The 27428-nt window shown below is 27.3% G+C and overlaps 1 protein-coding gene across 3 annotated transcripts in view; it reads right to left on the reverse strand.

Moving 5' to 3' along the window:
- Window positions 1-994: 994 nt before the first annotated feature.
- Window positions 995-27428, reverse strand: part of LOC129964304 (F-actin-monooxygenase MICAL3-like) — a 74627-nt gene continuing 48193 nt past the window's right edge. For all 3 annotated transcript variants that reach the window (XM_056079084.1, XM_056079085.1, XM_056079087.1), the window contains exons 4-26: window positions 25893-26006; window positions 24462-24563; window positions 24103-24239; window positions 23703-23822; window positions 22520-22777; window positions 21770-22100; window positions 20493-20689; window positions 19796-19940; window positions 19211-19326; window positions 18488-18598; window positions 17626-18021; window positions 16802-17044; window positions 15405-15591; window positions 14870-15314; window positions 13897-14144; window positions 12797-12916; window positions 8961-12431; window positions 6736-6812; window positions 5529-5706; window positions 5105-5207; window positions 4888-4958; window positions 3827-3941; window positions 995-2928 (exon numbers count right to left, since the gene is read on the reverse strand). In XM_056079084.1, the coding sequence (XP_055935059.1) occupies window positions 2841-2928; window positions 3827-3941; window positions 4888-4958; window positions 5105-5207; window positions 5529-5706; window positions 6736-6812; window positions 8961-12431; window positions 12797-12916; window positions 13897-14144; window positions 14870-15314; window positions 15405-15591; window positions 16802-17044; window positions 17626-18021; window positions 18488-18598; window positions 19211-19326; window positions 19796-19940; window positions 20493-20689; window positions 21770-22100; window positions 22520-22777; window positions 23703-23822; window positions 24103-24239; window positions 24462-24563; window positions 25893-26006 (7373 nt within the window). In that variant the 3' untranslated portion in view covers window positions 995-2840. The remainder of the gene's footprint in view (window positions 2929-3826; window positions 3942-4887; window positions 4959-5104; window positions 5208-5528; window positions 5707-6735; window positions 6813-8960; window positions 12432-12796; window positions 12917-13896; window positions 14145-14869; window positions 15315-15404; window positions 15592-16801; window positions 17045-17625; window positions 18022-18487; window positions 18599-19210; window positions 19327-19795; window positions 19941-20492; window positions 20690-21769; window positions 22101-22519; window positions 22778-23702; window positions 23823-24102; window positions 24240-24461; window positions 24564-25892; window positions 26007-27428) is intronic.

Here is a 27428-nt window from a genome sequence, read left to right on the forward strand (position 1 = left end):
ATTAACAATTTGTTGTTAAGACAACATACTACATTTGATCTTCTAGTTCACAGCATTTTTGAGTTATCATTTTCAAAGATAGACATAATTCTAAAAATGTGCTTTTTGGAGATTAAAATCCTTTCTACTTGTAAACTTCACAAATGAGATAGTGAAAAAAGTTTTATTTCCATTAATAGAGTTCTGGTTCTTTTAGTAAGAGTAACAATGATCTACAGATAAATTTAAAGCATCAAATATTTTGTTTTACTTTTATTTCTGGAAGCCTTCAACCATTCAGTGTATTCACCTTTGAAAGTTCACAGAGAATTAAATACACCTTTTCTAAAATATTGTTAAAACGTTCTTAACTACAAACCTGCACACAAAACCTGCTTGTAGTAAAACTATTTGAATAATCATTAATGATGATTCAGTAAAAGATGTTGAAACATAACTAATAAATGCTTGATAAACAAATAATCGCATGATTTTATATGAATATGTAAACCTACTAGTAAAAAAAAAGTTTTACCAATTTAAAAGAAAGAAAAGGAGATAAACGATGTCAAGTAAATAAAAGGGCTACATTTTCCCATACTCAAGATAAAATCTTTTCCCTCACCTTTAGATTTATTGAGTCCAGTTGAGCAAAGATACTGGAAAGAAAAAACCATAATGTAATTGGGAGATCTGGCATAATGAAATGTTTTTCAACAGAATGAAAAAATTAGCATCTGTACAAGAAATAAACATTTTTGTGGCGTTTATATAAAGACCATTAAAATGTGCAGTTTTTTTACTGCATATTATATTATATATATCATAAAGACTTTTAATGTTTCTATCCATTCTGTTTATTTTTTCAAGGACCTAATAGAAACTGAAAAAGTACTTTTCTAAGGCTCCAAGTAAAACAAAATAAAATTTAAGGAGATTTCAAGAACTGAAGGGAATATTTATGTAATAATGTTATGAAGTGATGAAATTAAAATTGAATAAAGTATTAGAAAAGGCAAAATAAAAGATTTTATTTTTCCATTATCACACATTTCAGGCATTTTCAGCCAAGATAAATAACTACAATAACAAAGCTTTTAAAATTGGAATAATGTAAAGCACACAAATAATAGTTTTATAAGTTACAAAAACATAAAAATGGAAGCAAGACTGTATAACATTTCCTATGTTATTCTCTGACAATACACTATGATACAAAGATATACATATCACAAACTCCAAGGCTTCAGTTTTTTTTCTCCCTTAAAATTTAAAATAGGACACATAAAAATTTATTAAAAATTCACAAATGTCTTTTTTTAATAACAAAAAATAAATGCACAAAACCACAACAGAATGCTTTTCAATAAGGAGAAACAAAACTGATTTAAAATAAGAACTATTTTTATCCAAAGTATTTCCTATAGTGCAAGCTTTAAAAGGTGCCCAAAAAAAGAAGTTAATAATTTTTCTTTAACTACATCGATCAGTAATAGATATATATGCAATTAATTTTATCTTTTTACACAATACCTTTTAAACACAAAGTTATTGAAAATGAGGAATTTCATAACAATAACTAAATAATAACAAAGCTTTACACTTCTATAGAAAAAAATATATTGATAGAAGATAAAACTGACAAACAAAACAGAAACAATACATGATTTAGAGGTACAATCAAATTTATGAAACAAATTACATACACAACATCAACATAAATTTCCAAACACAAATTTCATGTTACTCAAAATACAGCTATTGCACAAACAAGGGTAATTACTACATTTTATAATTCAACAGCATGTTTATTTATGAAAAAAACCAATCATACTTCTGAGGTAATACAATACTGAGCATTTTAAAAAATAAATTAAGTGATATAGCTCACACGTCCAAAATAATCAATGCTAAATTCATGAGAATATTGTAAAAAAAAATGCAGATGAATAAAAAAAATGAATATAATTTTTTTTACAAGCTTAAACAATATTTAAGCACCTATGTAAAAAAAATATTAAGTAGTAGCAATACAGAGAAAATTTCTAATTTCTTTTCAAGATTTCACTGAATAATGAGAACTAATTCTAAATTAATCATAATAACATTCATTAATGTGTAGCATTCCATCTTAAAAACATTATGATGGATGTGTTGCATGAAAAGATGCTTTTGAACTTATAAAAAAAATGTCAAATTAAAAAAACTTAACACATTTTTGTTTATTGCTTTAAAAAGAAATGCTGCTTTTATAGAGATAAAAATCAACAGCATAGAAAACTTTTTATAATTGTTGGTTTACAAGGCTCGATTTAGGTAGCTATTCTTACAAAAATTTAATATTTTATAAATTATGCTTATGTATAAATATTTAATTAATGAAATATACAAAAACTGGCATGCAAATATTAGAAAGTGTATTTAGGATAACAAACTTTTGCCTTTTTTGTGACCTTAAATTTTCTGGCGGAAATGACTCGGTAGATAAAATGTGTTCAGACCACTCTAGTCTACGGCATAGTGGTCATCTCTAACATTTAATTCTGTTAAAAATATATCTGACATGTGCAGAGATTAATCTTCAGTTTTATATGAAAAGCTATAAAATGCATCTTCTACCAATTAGTAGGAATGAACTTGCGTCTGCATCCGTTTTCAATATGTGAAATGAATGCTGTAAGAGAAGAGCTCTAGTTTAGAGCTGCCCACATTGAAAGTTAGTTAAGCGATCTTTCACTTAAAAAAATTAAATAAAAAAAAGACAAGAGTTTCTATTTGTCATGATTTGTTTTTGTTATGCTATAAAGCATGCAAAGAAACTCATCACAAAATTAAAATATGCATGGATTCTTAAAAGTTTTTCAGCTCTTCTCTCCTGCTGATATTGGAGATTTTATACCTTTTGTAAATACATCTGAAGTAGTAATTGTCTTTTCTTCCTCTTCTTCTCTGCAAAATAGAACCAAAAAAAAAAAAAAAAGAAAAAAGAAAAAGATGAATGAAGTTAATGACAGCATTTTAAATACAGATCAATGTTTTTTCAAGCAAATACAAATTTGCAATCTGAACTACAGTAGAATGATAATGTTTTAGACTTTTCATATTTCTCATCCTGCAGACTTGAGCCATCTGTTTCCATTTTATTTTTAAAATTTATATTTATTTACATAGCATTTATAATGTATACAGAAATTAAAGTGCATTCTAATATTTTTGTAGCATGTGAGAATATAAATCCAGTAACTAAACAATGAAAAACATAGTTATAAAATATTTGGATACAAATTGGAGGAAAAAATTGGTATTACTAAAAACACTAATTATTTGAATTTTAAAGTACTTTTTTCTTCAATAGCATACTCTGAAGTTTATTGAGGGTAAAATTAAAATAATTTTTTAATTAAAAATTTCAATAAAATTCTGAAAAACCCTCTTAAAACCCTTAGAAGTAAAAGTAGTACCCCATTAAAGTAAAAAAGAGCAACATAAATTTACTGCAAAAAAAAAAGTAATAATAAATAAGAATTTATCTTTGTTATTATCCATAATTCAAATGCAAGCATTTAAATAAAAAAAAAATGAACACTGAATTATTAGTAACATAAAATATCACAACAGGAATTTATCAATAAATTTTTGGTTTTCTTTTCTTTTATTATTAAAACTGAAGTTTAATTTATCTTTAAATTCAATAACCCTCCAAGTAATAAATAATAAAAAAAGTCCTCACTTCTGATGTTTCATTTACAAATCATTCGATGTTGTAACCTTGAAATCTTATAATTAAACCCAAACAAAATAATTAATGCTTTTAAGACAAAATTAATGTATACTATAAGTGACATACTTCAGTCTTAGCTGATCTAGTGCTGCTACAAGTTCATTTCTCTGATCCACAATTTTGAGCATTTCATCCAGAATTTTACGTTCTTCCATTAATTGGGTTGCGTTCTTTTGAGAGCCTACAAATTTAAAGATATTACTTTAATTTTTTGACATATATGAATATTATTGATTTTGAATATCTTAACTTGAAACACGATGGAAAAGAAAAAGAAAATTGCATATCTGCATATAATAAAGTATAAGTTACAATATAAAATCTATTGCACATTCTTCATATTTTAAATTATCAAAACATAGTTTACCTTCATTTGTTAAAATTGGTTAAACAGAGATCTAACTTTAACTACTCATATAATATTTAATTTAATATACTTATAAAGCTCATCTTGACAGTGAGTTAATATCTATTCTATCTTAAAAAAAGAACAAAAAAACTATAAATTTTATTAAGCTAATATTAAAAACTTTTCTGAAAATAGAATTCAGAAAAATGAATAAATATCCATTTTGAAAGAATTTATTGTTTTGGAAATAATCCTTTTTACAGATTAAAAATTTATATGAGATATGCAAAACTGAAAAGAGAACTTCATTTAATTACATTTTAAAATCAAGATAAATAAATGTAATAAAAATGGTTTTTGAAAATATATTTTTATTATTGAACTTTAATTTTTTTTTTCAATTTTAATTATTTTCTACCTTTAAAGTTTTTAATTCACTAGTCATTATTAAAAATTTTGCGAGATCATGAAATATATCCTTCTGAAATTCATTATCAGGTGACACCTTTGATAAAGAATCAAAATTTAATTCAATTAATTGATCAAATAATAAAGTTTAAATATTAAAATAGTGTAATTAACACAAAGCTGTACAACACTTATCTCTAGTGCATCAAAAAGCAAATGAAACATTAATTAAAAAATTCCATCTTGATGTGAAATAAGTTATAAATAAAAATGTTTTAAAAATAATATCAAAACATGTTTCCTATTTGAAGTTTAGCAAATCTAAAAGAATTCAGTTCAAAGTATTTATTTTGAGTGCATAAAAAATTACCTTCAGCATTCCTTTGATTAAATTCTTGCTGTAATTTGCATTGACGGTCCTCTAATTCTAGGCTTTTTAATCTAAAATATGGAAAGATATTGATATATAAAAAAACTATTACATGACAACATTTTTCAAAATTGAAAAAGTCATTACACAGACAAATTATTAATTAAAAAAAAAAAGTTAAGTTATTTCGTTTAAAGAAATTCTAAGCTATGCTTACCGAATCATGTTCTCTTGAACCTCCCTGTTTAATTTATTTTTTGTATGAATGAGAGTATACCATTCTTGCATAAGTTCAGCTTCTGTTTTGCCTTTGCGATTACCTAAATAAAGGAAACTTTTAGTAAAAAAGATCTGAATTTGCAATCTAGAACATAGTAGTATGACAATATTTAGACGTATTATTTTTAAAGATTTATTAAAATCAGAAAAATAATATACAAAAATAAAATTTAATATGTATATATATAAAAATTCTTAAATTAACAAAATTATGTAACAAAAATGATTTCATATCAATTTCAATTTTTAAAAAGTCAGCAAAAACAAGAAATATAGCAAAGAAAATAAAACACAGTAAAAATAATAATACACAGGGTTAAGATCATAGATTTACATAATAAAAATATTTCAAAAATTCTTACCTTCACCTCTGAGCATTTTTTCGACTTCAACCCCTTGTTGTTCAAGTTCTTTTAGTTGAATTTCTAATTCCTCAAGTCTTCGTTGAGTTTCTTGTGCATTACGTATTCGTTTGAGCACCTGTTGTCTCTGAACTTTCTGTAGAATTCTTTGAGCCCTTCTCTCTTTATCAAGAGAAGACTAAAATAAAAAGATTTTGAAAATCAAAACTAAAATAAAAATAATAGGAACTCCCTCCAACACATTTTAAAGCAAATTAAGAACAAGGGGATGATAAATAAAAAACAGTTATTTAAATTCATTTTTCATATCTTTGTTAAACTAACATCCCATTTTGAACTATAGATTTACAATACAATTTTTACAATTGCTACAAGGCTTTTAATCCCAATGGCATTTACACAGGAATGGCACACACACAGGAGATGGATCTCAAACCTATGATCCATCGATCACAGAGCCGAGATTCAATTATCAAGTCATTACAGCTCCAAAAATATATAGGAAAATATTTCAGATGAACTTTAAAAGAAAATAGCAACATTTTTCTTACATGTTGAGAACAAATAAAAAGATTTATGCAGTTCCACAAATATAGACTCCTCAAGTGTATAATTAAAAACATTTTCTGAGATGTAAATTAAGAGCATAGAAAAGTTAGAATTTGTAATTTTAATGAAGTTGAAGGTATCCATATTTATAATTATAAATCAGTGGCAGAACAAAAACTTGGAAATAAATAAGGCAAGGAAAAAGAGAAAGAGAGAGAGAGAGAGAGAGAAAATACATTTTTTTAAAAGAGAAAAATGGCAACTTTACTTTTAAGTAATCCAAAACCTAGAATTGTAATTATATGAATAATATTTTATCAAATTACCCACATATCTATTTTGAGTAATTTCTAACAAAATAAAACTAATATTTATTAAAAAAGGTATATTTTTGTTAAGGTAACTCCCCGCCAAAAAAAAAAAAAAAAAAAAAAAAAAAAAAAAAAAACCCAAGATAACAAAAATATTAAACACAATGAAAAATGAAGGCACAAGTTTTAAAAATAATTTCAAGGCATGGTGCAACTCTGCAGCTCTAATAAACAAACTGCAAAGGGCACTGATCTATGAAGAATCAAAACAGTAAATTTTAAAAATAATGTTGATATGATCAAATAAAAGAAAGGAAATAGAAAAAAAGTGCAAATTAAATATTTACTTTGTCAGCTTTCTCAGAACTTGGAAAATGTCCGGATCTGCTCCCTTGGGTATCATCTTCATCACTGAAGCTATCTTCTATAAAAGTGAGACAGAGAAAGAAGGAGAGGACAATTAGCAATTATCACATGAAACCAATTGTAAAGGTCTAGAACTTATTTCCCAATTATGCTAACAAATGTTAAAAAACATTTATTCATTTAATTAAATATTTCAAGTACCTTACAGATAAAAAAATATTAGTTCAAATTAGCTCTTAATATATGTTACTTATCAACGAATTATAAATGTTACAATACATGCCAAATACCAAATCTACCAAAGACAAAATTAAGCTAAAATAATTATAGATAGAGAGAGGGGAATATGAATGGGAAGTTAAGAATGCTCGGGAACATTCAATTTTCAAATACTAAATTATTATTTTACTTATTCAAAAAAAATAAATAAATAAAAATACATCATTACAGGTAAAATCCAAGATCAATACATTTAAATTTAGTTACATTATAAACAAAGCCTGATTAAAGTTAAATTTAAAATTACAGATCTAAATTTGCATGCAATTTTTTAATTAATGGAATGAAATTTTTTTTTATAATTATGTTAATTTATATTCAAAACTTAAGTATTTACACAGAAAATAAGATAATTTAAATGAGTTGAGTTAATCACTTAAACTGAAAAATTCTGTATTATTCAAACATATTTTATCATTATTAAAAGCCATTAATTTTCAGATTGCCCAGATTTATATCTTTAAATTTTTTACTATCCAAGCCAAATATTTCATTACTAATTTTGAAACTGTATGAGAAGAATAACTGTTGAAGGAATAAGATAGCATGAATGTGATCACAGCACTAAATCAAATTTAAGTAGTTCTAATAATAATATTCATAAGACATAATGGGCTTTAGTTTAATCAGATTAACATCTTGTTTTAAAGGAATACAAGCACTATGTTGGGGTAGCCTATATAATTTTGAATCATGTTTTTAAGACAGGGATTACATCTAACTTGGCAGCTCATCACCAAATTAGCACACTGTGTTAAAGATTTCATCTTGATAAATGTAATTTTGTCTCAAGATTATTCACATTATCAACCCTTGTTGGAATTGGTCTTAAAGGCTTGGAAATGACATTATTTGTTATAGGATCACACAATCAGCATTATGAAACAAACAATTAAAGTGAATTAAGTTAATATTAACACATAATATTAAGGAAGTGTTGAATATGACAGTTAAGGAAACAGCATATAACAGTGTTTGAAAGTTGGAACTAACAAAATGTCTAAATATGAATTGCTTAATTATAAATTTGAAATCACATTTTAGGTAATACACAGAATTCTAGATTTATTAATTGATAATATTTCTAGACAATTAAAAGTATCAGATATGAAAAAAGTATGGGTACTTAAATGTGAGTTATTTGTATGTTTCATGAAACTAGAATATTGTGAAAAATGTTCATGCTATACACAAGAAATAGAAATTTCGTGATTAGCCTGATAGGCAATAACAGCAATCTTATGCAATAATATTGGCATACCCTCCCTCTATTTTGAGGCAAAAATTAGCTTAAACATTTATAATTGATAAATACTGTAGCGGAGTCCATGAAACATTATTTATAAATTAAGTATATTAAAGAAAATGAATACCAGTAATTAAAGATATTTCATGTTAAAGAATAATTATATACATGTCAACCAGACAGCTTAAACAAAATCAACAACCTTAATTTGCTAACTGATTCCAAATTCTACTGATAACAGAAAAAGATTATGAATTATTTCAACATAGCATACAATTCGATGGATTAAAAGAATGGTGTTAAACAAATAAAAGAAGAGAAAGCAACATGCACATTATATCAAGAAACATATAAAAATAAACAAGCTTATTAGTCAATGCAGTTAAAGGCATCTCCTAAAATAAAGCATGCCACAATACTATGCAAATATAATAAAAGTTGACACAAAGAAAGAATTTCAGAAATATAGTCAATAGTAAAGCAGTAAATTTCATGAATCAAGCTTTGACACAAAAGCAATAAACAAAACTGGACAATTTATATTTTCTATTTAAAGTGGGAGGAGCAATCACAAAATGCTTTGAATATACAAAACTAACAGTCAAGCCACTTATAAAACAAACATCGTAGCCAGCAACATCTTCAGAACTTAAAGCTGAAATTGCAGCTGAAGTAACTTACCAGAAGCTTTAGGAGCAAGTCCATTTTCCATTTTTGGTACAGGTAAATGAACAGGAAAAGTAGATATGGTAGTTTCTGGATTTCTATAGACAGTATATTTAGGTATGGTTTTGGCCAGTTGAGCATTGAATGAAATATTAGATGATTCTTCCTGAGGAAAATTGTTTTCAAGTGGTGATGTTGGCAAACTTTCTGGTGGGGCAGATTTGGATTTAGGTTTTGGACATTTTTCTTTTGACTTTGAAAGTTTTAAATTGGAGAAAGGTTTGGTTTTGACAGCAGACCTAGCTCCAATATCATTAGGAAGTGAGGATGAGAGATCTTTTTCAGAACTCTTTGATTTTTGTCTTGCCTTCTCTTTCGACTGGTTGCCTTTGCCAAAATTTAAAATTGAAAAAATTGACTTCTTTCCATTGTTTTTGGATTTCTCTTCTTCACCTGAGCCATCAAGAAGGGAATTTTTGCTTTTTGTTTTAGGTTTGGAATCAAATGATGGTTCTACGATACAAATATCGGGACTAGTTTCTGATGAACTGGTGACAGTGGAATGCTTTGGAGGTTTTATGACAGGAGCTACCTTTTTTTGTGATAAATCTGCTTTCTTCACTGGAACATCTAAAGAATCTGTTGATAAAAATAATTCATCTTCAGTTGAGGATAGTTTGGATTCTATTGGTTGGAAAAATTGTTGACTAGATGCAAGTGGTGTTTCTGGAGTTTTAGTTCTTGGACAGAGTTCAGTCTTTTTGATCATGTTGAAGGTATCCTCAATTCCAGTATTTTTCATTTGACAAATGTTACTTATTATGTCATCTTCAAGTTCATCATCCTGATCACAAAACTCATCGCTACAAAGTTCATCATAATTAATGGAATTCAGTGAAAGCTGCCGACGGTACTTTTTACGATAATTATTAGGGCTTAAACCAAGTTCTTCATCACTTTTTAATCTGGCGCGTGCTCTTGCTTCTTGACGAGCTTTTTCTTGATCAACTGTACTTTGTACACGTAAGTATCTGTCTTCATCAATTAAATCAGGTGTTTTTGAAGGTACAGATGAATTTACATTTGACAACAAATCCGGTTTACTTAATTCTTTAGGTGTCAAAAATACATCAGAAGATCCAATAGGATCAACAGGAGAAATTAATTTTTCTTCATCTGCAAATGGAAGACCCTGAATATCTTCATGCACACTTTTTCGTTTTTCACGTCTCTGCCTCAGCTTTGAGATGTCCATATCACATTTAGGTTTGACCTTTGTTGGAAAACTTTTCTCTATAGGTGTTTTAGTCTGCACACAAGTATATGGAGACACTAAATCTGTGTATGAATCTTGAGTTGAAAATGAAACAGATGATTGTTTATGGCCAGAAATCTTTTGTTTGCTTAAATTAGGTAATTTATCACTGCTTTCCACAGGTGTTTTGTGTTTTAAACATGAAACATCCGATGCAGCTACAATAGGTGTTTGGCATGCAGTAGTACTAACTGGCATTTTGATGGAAGTAATTAAATTCGATGAATCTAGCCCAATACTCTTATTACTGTCATCAAAAAGTTTTCTCCTTACTGGATCATCTTCACTTTTACAACATTCATCCAATTTATCATCGCTTTTGTTTAAAGATGGAAATGGCTGCTTTTGTAGTTTTATATCCAAAGAGCGAAGATAAATAGCATCACTAAATAAGCTCTTTGGCCTTACTTTTTCTGCAAAGCTTCCACTATAGCCTTTATATTTTGTTTCTTCTTTAGATGAGCTTAATCCGGATGTTTCTTGTTTAGAAACAGTGGATGTTATTACAGCAGAATCTGATCTACTCATTATATCATCAGCGAATCTATTATAGCAGGTTTCTTTTGACAATTTTACAGGATCTTCTTTGCTATTGGATTTTGGTTCTGTGGTTCCCAATTTGGCATTTTCAAATTCAGCAGAAGTATATGACACTGTTTTAGGAAAGGAGATACCAGTTAAAAAGGAACTTGAATTATTTGGCAGGCTTTGAGATAAACATGAACTAACAATATCTGATGGCTTTGTAATATCAGGACTTGTTTTAATTGCTTCATTTGCACATGCAACTTTCTTTAATTCAGGTATATATTCTTCCTCCTCAACAATTTCAGCATTTGAATCATTAAGACTGGCAAGATGAGCACGATACAATCCATCATTTTTAATAAAATCATCAACGTTTATAATATCTTCATCAAAATCAAAACCAGGAAAAGATAAACTCTTATCACTATCCCATTCATACATACTATTTTTAAAGCTGGTATTCTTTTTTCTAAATGTAATATTCTTAGAATCATTTGGAGATTCATTACAAGATGAAAATTCATTACTGTCATCAAGAATAATTGTGTCATTAGCATCTAATTTTATTAGTTCGCACGGCTCATTTTCTTCTATGAATCCAGATTTTGTTTCTAATTTTTCATTAATTACAGCCTTTGAAGGCGAGTTTTCATTTGAGAGTTTTTCTTCAGTAGAAATTGGTAATTCTTCAACAGAGTGGATTTCTGTTTTAGAAGGTTTCTCGACAAACTTGCTAGTAGAGTCAAGTATCATTTCCTTGCTTTCATTGGTCAAAACAGATTTCTCAACCTCATATGTAGGGGAACATAGATCTATTTCTTCAACCTCAGGTCTCTGAACTTCTTTGCCTTTAGATTTTTCAGGGGTAATAAGATCACTTATAGGAGTTTCAACAGATTGAGAACAAACCATTTCCATAGAAGTTTTATCAATTAATATGTCCTCAGCATTCACTACAGATGGTGGGGAAGTTTCTTTTTTGCTGTTAATGCTGCTGGATAAGACACTCTGCAAAATTGAATCTTGAGCAGCTTTTAAAACACCAGATACAATATCTTGTGCAAGAGATTCAATATCTGAGGATATACTCAAATCTGATGAGCTTTCACCTGTAGCAAGTGGAGCAGTACATTTTAGAGGACTTTCTAAATCAGGAGAGGAAACAGTTTCCAAAATTTCAACAACAGAAACATCAAAGTCCATTCTAGAGCAAGGGGAATCAAGATTCTTATCCATATCACTTAGCTGGGTGAACTTACCATCAGCATTTCTGTCATCTGGAGCTGAAGCAGCTTCAGCTTTTGTTTCAGATGGATCCAAATTAGCAGCAATTGCTTCAACTGGCAGATCATTCTGTTCATCACCAGAATTTGCAGCTGAAGTATCCGATGACAGAATAATGGTATTATCGGCAACACAGGGAATGGATTTCTCAGAAGCTACATTTTCATTCCACTCTTGATCAAGTTCTGGATTTTGAGGAGGTGACTCATAAATAATGATTGTAGGAATTTGAGGAGGTGGTAATGGATTTGACTCAGATTCAGATCCTGATTCAGAATCTACTTCTGTACCAGATTCTTCATCAGATTCCTCTTCACTATCTGTTATTTCATCAGAATCAGATTCAGAAGTGGTATCATCTAAAGTAAAAATATAATAAACGTTGATTGATGAAATTACACATAATAGATTAAATCATAATTCAAAACAGTTAAATTTCAAGAAGTTGGCCTTTTGATATAAATATTGATATTTTACATGTATATATCAATATTTTGTATTTTTATTTAATATTTCATCCATATAGTCAAAATTAAAAAAAAAAAAAACATTAATGTAATAGCATTTATTTTGTATGTACAATATTCTCCTTTGATAAGTAAAATCTCATTTCTTCCATTTTAGGCAGATTATAGGATCAATTTTTACAAAAGGAATAGTTTGGATGAAGTTTTAGTTAAAACTTTACTCCAAAATTCTTGTAAAAATGAAGATTTAACCCTACCTTCAGAAATCTGGTTCATAGATTTCAGATCAATAACAGGAACTTCCATGGTGAATTCCTTTTCTTCTGGGGTTTTAGGCATGGCTGAATTTTCTACCTCTGTTTCTACCTGCACCCCATCTATTTGAAATGAAACAAATTTGTTACATTTTAGTTATGGATATATAGAAGACACTTATGAAATATACATCTACATCTTGCTCCCATTTAAACTGAGTTTAACATACAATGTAAAAATATTGCCAAGTGAAATATTTGATATTAATAAAAGCTATTCTGATTACATGATGTATTCAAATAGCTTTCACATTTCTTTCAAATAGTTTTCACATGGAATTTCAGATTCATTTTCAGTTGCAAAACTTCAGTTTTTTTTTTCTTTCTTCTGTTTATTTGATATATTTATGTAATTATAATTCACCATCAGCTTAAGAAAACTGCAATGGTTACTGCAGAACAGAATGATATCCTCATATCAAAATTTTTTTAGATAATTTCTTAATATATAAAAAAAAAATCTCATCTTAATTGTTCGAATGCAGATTTGTAATTAAAATTAAATGCAGCAACAGAAAAATACAATTCTATTTTTATACATTTAAACTATTCCCTTTCAATAGTCAATAAAAGATAAATAACACTGGTATCCTTAAACTTGCATTGATTTTTCTTCAATATCTATTAAACAGTACTAAAGGAAATGTAGAAAACAGCACAAACTTCATACTGCTAATTTATTTTATTATAATCTACAACTTTCTTATTTTTTTTTCCTAAATTTTTTCTTATAATCTACATTTTTCCAATCTTTTTTCAAATTTTGTTACAAATAAATGAAATGAAAAATATAAAAATAAAAATAATAAAAAATAAATAAATAAAAAGAAATAACTTGCTTAAAGATATTTTCAACATAAAATAAAAGAGAATTTATATATCACAATATTGTATCTTGTAATTTTCTAATTTCACAATTTATTTAAAATCTTAAGATGGCAAGAAAAAAAAAAAAAAAATCAAGCACAAAGTATAGAATAAAAATTTGTTGCTTTTAATAATTAAGTTCTAATTTAAATTATATAATCATATAATAGAGATACCTTTATCTTCCTCGTCATGCTCTACGCTATATTCTGCATCACTGTCGATGTCTTGACTTGTGTCATCACTGCCGATTTCTGTGTCTGATCCCTCATCATCAGCAGATGATGATGAGTCACTGTAAATAAGTGACTGCTCAGCAGAATATTTTCTATTCCAAGTTTCTGCCAATTTTCTGGTTTCATCAGCAGTTAATGATCTTTCAAGTTCTTCAGCGAATGCCTCTTCATCGGTCTCTGAATCAGTACTAAAACAAAAATGGGAAAGGATTAGATCAAGTCAATAAACTGACTGAATCAAATGACAATAAATAGATGGCAATTCCAGTAATAATCAAATGACAATTTCCAGTTCATATTTATGAATAAACTATGATGCAATTTTAATATAGATGCAGTATAAACTTAAAGAAAGATTCATATTTAAGTTAAAGGACAATATTAAAAAATAAATGCAGATAATTTTTCATAACAAATATAATATTAAGATGGAGTTATGAATAGATTTTAAAAGTGTGCATCATTTTTTTACTACAAAAATTATGAGCATTTATAAAAAAAATTGCATTTTTTTTCTTCCCCCTTTTTCAAAAATGTAGTTTTGAGCTAAATTTTTTTGATAAAATATCTTTATTAAAAATCCTTTGTTCCGCAAAGGGGGGGGGGGAAAGCAAGCAACTTAACTATTAAATTATACAAAATTAATTCATGAAAAAGGGTCAAAATGTTTTTATGTTTATACATTTTTTTAAAAATATTCCCTCCTCCTTCAAAAAATAAATCTTTAAAATAACATTTTATTTTTACAATTACATGAATAATTTTAAACGAATGAATAATTTTGGCCCAGATTTACAGTATAATCTATATTTATCCATTTATTGATGATTTTGAAATTTCAACACATATTTAATTGAAAGTTAACTGGAAGAATATGTTATCATCGAATAAAAGATACATTTTATATAATTACCTTAAATCTGAATAATCATCTTCACTGGTTGCTAAATCTTGAGATGGTCCTAAATTCTTTTGTGTTAATTCTTCCTCTTCCAGTTCACTTACCAATAGTTCGTCCTCAGACATTTCAATTATACTGTTTTCATATTCAACTCGCTCTGGTGTTTGATCTCTAGGAATGGTATTTGGTGGTTCAGTTAGTAAGTTAGTAGGTGATATATGCACCTCTTTTTTCTCTTTCTCACCAGCAGCATTGTCTTCAGAAATGGATTTAGCAGTTTCTGTTGACTGACGTGGTGATAAAGCTTTTTCAGTATTATCTAACAGAATCTTATAAAGCTTTTCTTTTTCTTGGTTTTCTAAGGCACAAGATAAGAATGCTTCTTTACGTTTCATGATTTCTTGTTGCCTGAGATCAGTTTTTTGCATGCGGAAGTGAGGTTTGCAGTAGAATTTTCCTGAAATTCAAAATAAAAATTATGAAAAATATTATTTTTGAATAGAACAGAAGAGCAACTGAGAAATTCATAGATAGGCAGAATACAAACCTCCAGAATCTTTGTCAAATGAGTAGTCACCAAGTCTTAAAGCAGTGTTACAATATTCACATTTGAAACAAGTACGATGGAAAAATAAGCCTTCAGCACTGAGACGTTCTAGCAAATAGACTCGTTCCTTGCAAAAATAACAAACTGTACTGCCTGCAGCACTCTTTTGAGAATCAGTCTCAACTGCCTAAAAAATTTTAATTATTGATTTGAAACATTTTAAAAATCATTATACATTTTAAAATAATCAAAGATTTTAGTAATATTAATAATTTTAAAATATTTTTAATTTAAATAATAAAATCAAATAGCAGTTTCTAGTAAATAAACTAAGAATTTTTTTTAATAATGAATATGTTATCAACCTTTTATTATTTTTATATTATATGCTTTAAAAATTATTATCTGAGTACTTATAAAGACATAAAAAATAAATTAACAAATCATTTTTTTGTTTTGTTTCTCACAGATTTTATATCTTTTTTAATGTAAATCAAGAAAGGAATTAAAATTATATCTTGAAAACAATATATAAATTTTTGCATCCAAAAATTTATTGTAATTTCATGTTTAATAACATGTACAGCAATAGTAGATAGCTGCATAATAATTTTTTTTCTTTTTTCTTTCAAATAGATTTTGACTTTCACGTTCACCAAGTCGAATCTAATTTTAAAATCACTGATTAGTATTCTGTGAAAAGAAAATGTTCTGTGTCTAAATGTTATTTCATTTCATGGAGTTCCTTCATAAAAAGATTATTATATGAGTGATATAATCATATGTGGCCTTCTATGGAAATTAGAGGTGTCTCGGATTATAGACTGCATTTTAAGAGGTCTGATTGTAAATTGTTTCCTTTAGATATAATAATAAGACTAGTAAATTAGATTGAGAACTTTGAATTAAATTCAATTTTTTTTTTTTAACATTCTTCTTAGGAAAATTATCCTTTTAGTGATAATTTTGAAGTTATATGATCAACTGACAGGGATATCAAATAATGTGCTCTCTGTGAAGGTCAAAGTTTTCTTTTAAAAAGGCTAATACCTTAAAAAGCTTTTAGGTATTTGAAAATGAGTTTTACCTCATTTCAATGATGTAACTACTGAAAATCCTCAACTTCACAATATCATAGAAGCTCATGATTTTGACACATAACTAAATTAATGTCAGGCATTTATAGCTACAGCACTCATATTCTGAGAGACATAGAAGAAACTAAATGTCAGCATCACAAAGAAGTTAATTTTTTTTTGGTCTTTCATAAATCTAAGTAGTGAGAAAAAGAATTAAATTTAAAAGTAAAGGAATAACTGAATTAATCATGCATATATATAAAGAATTAAAGTTAATACGATTTTTTTTTCATGAAGGCCACAGAAATAGAATCATACCCCTTTAACAAGAGGCCCTGGAGGCAAAGGATCCTTCTTTCTTCCCTGTTTCAAATCCCATATCTTTGTCATATGATCAGTCATTGCTGCAATCTGGTTCCTTCCACGATCACCAACATCTAAATTACCTTTGGATAATCTGTCTTTCAGTCGTGTAAGTGAAGCATCAAACTTTTTATATCTTGCCTCCTCTTCTGGTGTTAAAGTACCTCCAGCTTTTAGTTTTTCATTCATTTGTTGCAACTAAAATAACAAAATATCAATATCAATTCAATGTAATTTCAATTAACACTGTTCAGAGAAATAGAATGCAATTAATTACAGGAAAAAAAACACAGAAATTTTATCTAGGAATTCTATAAAGATAAAATTTTATTTAAATGATTTCTACTTTATTTAAAAACTGAAAGACTATGTCAGATTGCATAGAAAAGATATGATAATTTGCATTATATAATTCTCTTCTAAGAAATCTAAAGAATGCTCATGAAAATTTATTAACATCTATATTGCTTACAATGTAAAATATTTATACATCACCAAGAAATATTTTGCAATTATCACTATTTTAGTTTATACACAGTAACTAATGATTCACAAATTCAATATTAGGTTTAAGAAGAAATAATAGTAGGTAAAAGCAGAAGTAATAAGAACATTTTAAAAAATATCAGATATTCAAATATGCAAAAACAATATAAATAACTCAATGATAAATAAAGACACTCAAGTAGAAATATAAAGTCTTATAGAAAAAAAAAGTTAATTTTGAATATGTATTTATATATATAATTTAATTACTTCCAAGGAAAAAATATACTTACTTTACTGGCAAAAATTTCATGATAAACTCTAGGCTTGTTAGGAGTGGAATTCTTCTGCTGTTGAGTATTCTGTTGTTTAATTTTTTCTTCAATGATTTTTACATTCCATTCATCTTTTCTTAGCTTGCCAACTTTTGGTACTTTATTCTTTTTCACATTTGCTTCATTGCCATTGTTCTGAAGTTGTTGTTGTAGCATTTTTATGTTTAATTCTGCTTGTTCAGATCTAATGTGAGGTGTTCGAACAGTATCAGATTCTTCTGTAACATGGCATCGTAATCCTGCATCTTTTTTCATTTTCTCTTCAAGGTTCTTAACACGGGTATTAATAGATTCTCGTGGTTTATTTATTGGGATGCTCTTGTAATCTGTCAATATTATATCTTGATTTTTGTCCTGAAAAATTAAGTAAGGAAAAGTGTTAAACATTCATACACATAAACTATAGTTTCCATAGCATGCTTACTAAATTTTCAAAAACAAGGTAGTTGAAAGTCAAAGAAAAAATAATAGACACTTAAAATTAAAAAGAAACATAACAAAATCTAACTTTTTACAGATTTATTTTTGATCCAATTTTCATTTTCCATAACTTATAAGATTACATAATTTGAAAAGTTTTAAAATTTGAAGTTGGAACTGAAAATTCTTATTGATTAATTAAAACCCATCTGTTTGCACTAATAAAAAAAATATAAAAAAATAAATAAATGCCTTTAAAATTTTTTTATCAGAATTTAAATTTTGTAGAACCATTAATAATTTAAAAAAATAATTGAAATTTACTAATGTTCAAAATAAACTACAAACACACTTTACGAGAAAAAAATGTATTGTTAATTTTGAACTGAAAATATAATACCTGTGCAAAAGCTTTCTCACGAGATCTCCTCTTGTGGGTGAGAAGAGAACTACGTTTTCGAACATTTTCACCTCTTTCTTTATCTTTGGCCATTTCTTTTTCAACAGAATACTAGAAAAATTTTTTTGCATAAATATTTTGCAATATTAATTATCTGTCCAGCAACAGATGTCTAAGTTTTCTAATCAAATTTTCTATTGGCATATTAGCAACAAATATCCTCAGTTGCAAAAATGATTTTTTAATTATAAAAAAAAGTACAAATTTAGAATATATTTAATCTTTAAAAGTGAAGAATATATACAAAATTGGAAGGTCAGCATGTTATCTAAGAATTCATCTCACTTTTCAAAAGCAATGAAAGAAGGAAAAAAATAGAGAAGCAAAAATCTTGTTTTATTTTTTAATTAAAATTCTCCAATCATACATCAAAATTCAAACTATTAAAATGCAGTCGTTAATTTAAGCACACAAAATTTAACAGAAAATAATATCAATGAAATATTAACAGCATAAAATAATTCCTTATTTTATAATATATATCAGCAATCTTTCATTTTAAATTTCAGCATTAAAAGATAAATAAAATTAACTTTTTTTAATTTTATTTATTATTTTTTTTATAAATATAGGCATGAGAGAAAATTGAAGAGTTACTATGCCAGAATATATTTCGGAATTATTAAAAAAAGTATTTTTTAAAAAAAAAAGGAGGGAACTCACCTTACGCTTATTCTGCAGTCTGTTACTCACTTTATTTAATATAGATAAAGGCGTACTATAAAACTGTTTACTTGGACTTGCAGTTCGTTCTTCTCCAATATCAGATTTCCGAGACACTAATAAACATAAATGTTAATAATTTAATGACAGATAAGTGCAGTTCAAATTATTATAGTTTAATGACAAATTAGTCATAAAAGTATTCGATTGATTTAAAATTGAATTTTACTCAATAGTACAGAATTGTTTGTAGGGCAAAACAAGAATAACTAAAAGCAAAATTTTAAAATGTCAAGTAAAGTTTAATAAGTATGTAAAGTTCTACACATTAAAATTTTTTTAAAGTCATTTATTTGAATACTATCAGTTCAATTAAGCAAATTGAATTCTTATTTGAAATGCAGTATGAATAAATACAAAATATAGATACATATTGCGTTGGATGAAATATATGCAAGAGAGGAGCACGAGTTCCCAATAATAAATGTAGATTTTGCATATAATCTTGTTAAAAAGCACTCAAAACTACGAAGAATGGAAACCTCCAATGAACAAAACGAGCAAATTAAAAAAAGTTGTACTTACCAACAGGAATCTCGCCTCGAAAGCTTTCATAAACCTGGGATATATAAGAAACCATAGTTAATTTATCAGGAACAGCACATTCAGCCATTTCCAGACCAGTCATAACAGGAGGAATGCCAAGCTCTTTTTCACAAATATCAAAAGCCTATGAAAAAAAAAAGTGAATAATAAATTATTTAACACATTGAATATAGAAAAAGATAAAAATCTAACTTGAAATAAATTTTTATTCAACAGAAAATTGAAAGCATTCAAATTATTATTAATAGAAATTCACAATCTTATTAAATTATGCATTCAATGCTAAATTATTATAATTGTCAGCTAATTTCAACTCTATTAATAATAACTAGCTGGATTTAATATTATATCATGATCTCTTCATTAAGTTCAGCCTTCTCAAATATTTTCAAGACAGCTGAGTGGCAACATTAAAATGCTTGCCAAACAGTAATCATTTTGATGAGCCGCCAAAATGCGAGATTTCTCGAGAAACATATAATAGTTATTTTGCTGAATTGCAACAGACATTTTATGCATTGGTACCTTTGGTGAGTTACAACTAGAAAAAAATTATACATAGTTATAGTGTATATCTATTAGATAGTGTGATTGATGGATGGTTAAATTAATATATATATATATATATTTAAGTGACCAAAGTCTTTTAAATCTGCAAACAACTTATTGTTCTTACCAGCTGATTGTTCTGGGCAACATTTTCAGGATCTAATTTGTTAATATCAATGAGATCAGGCCGATAATGATTCAATATAGTACACAGAGCTAATCCATCTTTCCAGGATGTTGTGAAATCTTGAATTTTAACTTTATCACTCAATGCAACTTGTTTTTGACACCAATTTAACAAGGTATCGGGATGTATCATCGATTCTAAAGTAAGAAAAGTAATTCCAGTATAAATTTTGACAAATATATATTGCATTTTCAAACTCTTGAAAAATTTAAAATAAAATATGCAGTAAAATATTTAAACACTCTAGTTAAAAAAATTACAAAATTTATTACAAAAATAATAATAAATTAACAAACAACAATTGGGAATATCTGAAAACGCAAGTATTATTGTATAGGTTTAGATTTTATTGTTACAATAAATAAAGTGTAAACTTTCAAAATTAAATCAGAGCTACAGCAAGTAAAAATAGATAAGAAATTCTCTGAACTTCTAATCATATAATAGTTCTATAAATGACTTCACAAGTAATAACTTCAATATTTTTTATCAAAATAATCCTTTCCCAACAACAGCCTGGTGATGGGATACTATCATCAGAATCTTAATTACCTACCACAATTTCATAAACATTGACCTACTAAATATTTTGATAAAAACTTATCAATTTGATTCTTGGATATTTCAAATTTATTAATTTCTGTGAAATTACACTATTCAAAGAGCTACGTTATTCAAAGTTTTACTAAATTTCATTTAAATAGAATCACATTCTTTTTCTTGTAGTTGTTTACATTTACAAGAACAAAAAGATTGGCTAATAGCATGAATTGTAATAGCAAGGATAGAATTGTTTAACAATTTTTGGATCTAAGCAACTAATATTCTTATAGTAAGTACATAGAAGGAATTTATCCCATACTCCATGAATAAAATATATACAAAGTCGAGATTTTCATGTTCCAAAGCTCTTAGCTGTTTCTTTGCAACATTATTATTATTTTTTTATTATTAATAAGCATTTTAAAACTTCAGTTCCTGCTAAATCATGTACTAACTTTGCCGATATCAACATACCTATCTTTATTCGAAATATAATAAACTTAAAAAAGAGTATTTAAAGAAGGCTTTCAAGAATATCTTTTTTTCACGATACTGAAAGTTTACAAGCAGTAACTAACCATCCTTACTTTTTTATCCTTTCCAAAAAAAAAAAAAAAAAAAAAAGCAAAAGTCTTAATTTTTAAATTTTCCTTAATTTTTTACATTTTATTTACCTCTTCGTCGTTTCTTCTTAGGTAATTCAACATTAGTGTCAATGACATCTTCTATTTTACCATCAGTGTCATATAAAGACCTAACTTGGAAGGGTAAAACAGCAGAAAGATTCAAATTTGGATATCTCGATGATGGATTTAAGGTATATTGATTTAAATCTTTGCTTAAATTTTCAGGAGTTGTTTGGGCTAAGAGTCGGTATATGGATTCTCTTTCTGCGAGGACTTGTAAAACAGACATTTTGCCAGATGCCCAACTTCGGATCATCCATGCAGCATCAAAGGAGCTGAGAAAGCCTCTAGCACATCCAGATCCAGTTGGCCAAAACGGCTACATGAAATGTATATAAAAATTAATTTTAGTAATAAATTCCACTTCTGTACACTTAAAATATAAAATAACCAAGAAAAAAAAATAAAAACATAGATTATGATAATTAAATAAATTAATGTTATAAGAAACTAAAATTCCACTTTAATATAAATAATGTCAGACATTACATTTAAGAAAACAAAACAGTATATTAAATGAATTATTTACAAGTAGGTTTAATGGTTCTATTTGATTTTTCAAAAATAGAATATTTTTTAATACTATTCCTATAAATTAATCTAACTTTCTGTAATTCTCTAGTTTTTATAACAACCAAAATCTATATAAAAAAAAAATGATAAAGTGAAGCTTCATTATGAACATTGTCTAAATCAAAATAGGATTGCAAAAGATAAAGCTAAAATGTTAAATTATACCTCTAAAAGACTGTCACCAACAAGTCCCTGCAGAAGTTTATGTCCTCTCCTTTCTATAACCCTGCAAGCATTTTCAGCAGCATACATAGAAGTGAAATCAAACATGGCAACATCTGCTTGTCCATAATGATTAACAGCAAAGTCCAAATGTGGAAGTTGATAACTAGTAGCAAAATCAGCGGCATCTCTAGCATATTCCATAAGAGCTTCTCTGTCCACATTCTCTGCTGCAAGCAGTCTTGCTGTATCATTATAATCCTGTAAAGAAGGTTTAATATGATCAAATTTCAAATAAAAATAATAACAATTAAAATATATAAAAATTTAACAATAGAATCATACAATATTAATTTAAAAATGAAATTCAGTAAATTATTTTAGGCATGAATCTGTCTTTAAAGTTCATCATAATTTAAAATTAGTAGGGACTACTGAATTCACATATATCTAATCAAAATAACTCAATTCGACACTTCAAAATTGCTAGTTTTGAAGATTAGGAGTTGGTGGCAGTGGTGGTGAAGAAATAAGGCAATTAGCAATATTAAAATATAACGTGATATAACGTTAATTAAAATATAACGTTAAAATATAACATTATAACGTGACATCTTCATGGGTAAAATAACAGAGATGACATAGGTTGAAATTTTCCAACTTCAAGTAAATGTGAATCAAAAGTAGAAATACAGAATTCATCAGACAAGAATATTAAATATACCAATTATACACAATATGGGAAATTAAACAATTTTAATTATGGACATTCTTTAATTTAAAATAAATTAGTGAATTAAATTATACTAAATTTAAAAAAAAGAAAACATTACAATACATTTATTTTCATCATACATGGCAATTCAAATTTGCAGCATAGGGGAAGATGGTGTCATGTTATCGAAAGTTATAATTAACAGCTACAAATATGAGCCAAGTACATTTGGCTCATATTCTATTTTAAGTGAATACTAAATTATTAAATGAAATGTATTCTTCTTTGAGATGCATTGAAACATATACACCACACTTCCTGTCGTGGTTATTTGTACTTTTCTATTATTGTCAACTGGAGTTGTCACTGACTAAAAAATGTTACGATTGTTATTACTTTATTTTAAACTTTTCATTATTATAGTTTATTTTATATAATGCAAATCATTCCAAAATGAATAAACTCACATACCTGAATAATGACTCCTCTTTCCAATAAGCTCTGTTTTTTGGCTGTCATTACAAAATAATGAGTATCATCTTTGTAATAAACTATATTTTCTAGGTCTATAGAAGTTTGTTCCTTCATATCCTAAACAAAGAATAACACAAAATATGAAACAATATATTTATAGATTCATACAGAGAAATTGGTAATGACATTTTTATACATACTCTAGACAATTCTTGTAAGATTTTGAAAATTTTATCACTGAACATTATCTCAGAGCTATTAAACAGCAGTAAAATAAGTTTATTTGAAGAAAACTGTTCTTTAAAACTTGAAGTAATATTCATGTACATCATATACAGCTCAACATTTCTTATTATGTAGGAATAAAATGAACAATGGTTGAGAGAAAGTAACTCACTTGAAAAAACTTCTGATTAAATATAAATGCTACACCACTGATTTCAGGTACTCTAGCTTCTTCAGGGCTGTGTCTGTTAATAAAATTTGCAGTGACGGCAATAGCTAGTTTTCCCCGAAATTCTTTTCTATTGAAACCTACAACGAAAGGTTAACGTAAAAAAATATAGCACAAAATTGTATCAGAAAGCTTCATTTTAGTTTGCTCACAATATGCAACGAGGACTGGTATGTTTACAGATGCAAATAATAGTTATGATGATTAAATTAAAGTGACTGTTAAATTAGAATCAGAGAATTGCAAAATTCACTAAAATTAAAATCTTGAAGCTTTAAAGAAAATGTATAAAGAAAATTCACCTAAAAGAGTATTCCGTTTCCCATCGGCACCTATTAAAACATCAAATTCATACTGAGACACAGGATGGTCAGAAGGTGAAACCTGAGCACGCCACCCAATACCTAAAAATTACAAATGAAAAAAATTAAATATCTAAAATAACTTACATGTCACAGCAAATAAAATTTACACAATAGTGACAGCTGTATTATCAAAGATGTAAAGCAATTTCATAATCATGTGCCTTCTATAGGAGTGATCGAATCTGCTTGCATTTGTTCTGCATGATTTTTATTTTTATAGCATTTCCAAAATAAGTAATATTTGAAATATTAAACACCACATTTGACACACATCATTAAAAAAACCTTTAAACAGGGTTGTAGATTAATTTTCTTAATAAATAATAACTACTTTTTAAGCATCTTTAGAGAAAAAGTAAGAACCAACCTTAACAATATTTTTTAATTATAAAAATATAAATCTGATGAAATAAATTAAGATGGGTATTAATTTAGCAAATGCCCAATTTTATACAAATATAAAATATTACCAGTAATTATTGAATATTATTCACAGCAACCTAAGTTAATTAAACTAATTAAAACTAAGTTACTTAAAATGTTTTCTTATGCATGTTACATTTAAAAAATCTTATTAAAAGATATTCATCGTATCTTAAATTATTTAATTACACTATAGTAAGTAGTGTAAGAAAAGATTATACTGCTACTTCATTAATATTCCACTTCTTCGAAAAAAGGTTAAGAACATAAGTAAACAAATCTAGAATTTAAAAACTAATTTTATTAATTATATAAATAAAATGTTTCTTTTTAAATATCTTTCTAAACGCTTCCAACTTTTTTTAACTAATAGATTTACCCAATTCATTATATTTTGCAAACAGTGAAAAGTTCCTGGCTAATCGAACAATAGCATTAGCATTATATTGAATTTTAACAATTTCTTTTTCTAACAGAATTTTCTTTTTCCATAGAGAAATGAAATCAAAGCATAGTTTCCTTCATGTCACTGACGACTATTTCTATTGCCATCTGTTCCTCAAAAATAGGCAATGCTTTGAATATGCTAATGTTGCTAATATTCTAAATTTGTTAATAAATTAAAAAAATATATAATTTAAGATGACTGTTTGTAATATTATGTACAACTGGAAACAACATCCCTTCAATGTCATCTTTGAACATATTCTTTTAAGTGAAAAATACAGTTTTTAGAATAAATCCACATAACATAACTATTTATTTTCACCAATATAATAAACTGCTTATTATGAACTGATAAAGATTGTTGTAAAAAATAATTCAAGCACTGTAAGTTTTATATTGATGGGATATTTTGTAAATGACAATAATAAGGTTGGAAACAAGAATGTGATATAAAGTGGTCAGGTTTACAACCAAATAAAAACGTTTACAAATACTTACGCTCATGCTGATCTTCAGGTGGCTCAATCAGACTCTCAAACCCAACGTTTTCATGAACTTCTACACCCAGAAGTAATGCAACTTTTAAAAGAATAATCTGCAACTGCCGTATACCTAAGAAATTAAAGAGAAAGTTATATTCTACATTTTGTTATTCTATGATTTATATTACTGTTCTGATTTATTTTAAATCATTCAATGATAATAATATTTAATATAATTTTCTGCACAGCTTTAAAAGTATAGATACACTTAGTAAAGAATTCAGTTTAGAGAGGTGAGGAGAGGGGGGGGGGGTTAGAACAAACAAAAAATGTCTTAAATAAAATTAATTCTATGAATCATTCTAAACGTAAACATATTAAACAAAAAGAATATATTTACATAAAATCTCCTATTTCAATATTCAAGCAGCTCCAAGCTAACAGAATAGATTATAGGTTAGTAAATGTACACAATTTAAAGACTCGTATAAGTTGCAGGGGTGTTTGTGGGACCCCAAAAAATCCCCTGAAACTTTTACGGACTTACTACCGGCATTTTGGAGTTTCGAGAAGGGGGGGGGGAGAGAAATAAAAAATTACAATTATGAAATATTGAATGACCTAATTATAAAAGTTCAATGAATTACTTTTTTTGCAAAATTAATAACCATAAATTTTCAAACATATAAACTACTACATTTTATGAAATATTTTAAATTACCTGAATTAATTCTTTAAAAAAATTATCTAATTTCTGCTGCTTTTTTTTATTTTCTGATGTTTGTGGGCTTGTCTTTCTTTTGTGGTGAACTTCATAATTGCAGGAAGATTGACTTTTATTTTCCTCATTTACAGTTGAAGAAATTTCCTCGAGAACTGCACATGCAGAGGTAGTAGCAGTTTGCTTTTCTGCTAATGTAGAAGGTTTTTCAGAGACTTTTATAGGTGACTCATCTGAAATACATGTTTTTAAGTCCTCTTGATATGTTTTCGAACTTCTGTTCATATTCAGTAAGAGATCTTTGAGAATTGGATCAGTCATTGGATTTTTTGAGCCATATTTTTCACATGAGGTTTCTTTAGAAGCCATTAAATCATATTTAATAGTCTGCACTGCATCTAGGGAATCAATCTTAAGAGAGGTTCTATAGTCAGTGACAAGTGTATCCATTAAGTTGAATGCACTTTCCACTAATGGGCCATGGAAGCAGCTAAGGCAGGCTTTGACCAATTTAGTCAATGTAGGATACTTATAATCATTTGTGAAATCATCTTTTAAATTAAAAACTTTAGACCAATATTTATCAATTGTACACTTGACTTGATTTCCACTTTCATCAGATGTGTAGAGCATTTCTTTGGTGATATCAATATCACTCTGGTATAACCTTATTTCAGCTTCTACTTTTGACTTTTCATTATCTCTAAAAATATGGGACATAAAAGATGATAATTTTTCAAAAGCTAATATTGTACTGGTTTTACCTCTTAGCTCTGAATCTAATGCTGTAAAACTAATTAGATATGAATTTTTAAGGGGTAATTTCTGTTT

This window comes from Argiope bruennichi, chromosome 3 (genome assembly GCF_947563725.1).
Source record: "Argiope bruennichi chromosome 3, qqArgBrue1.1, whole genome shotgun sequence".
In the NCBI taxonomy this organism is placed as follows: Eukaryota; Metazoa; Arthropoda; class Arachnida; order Araneae; family Araneidae; genus Argiope; species Argiope bruennichi.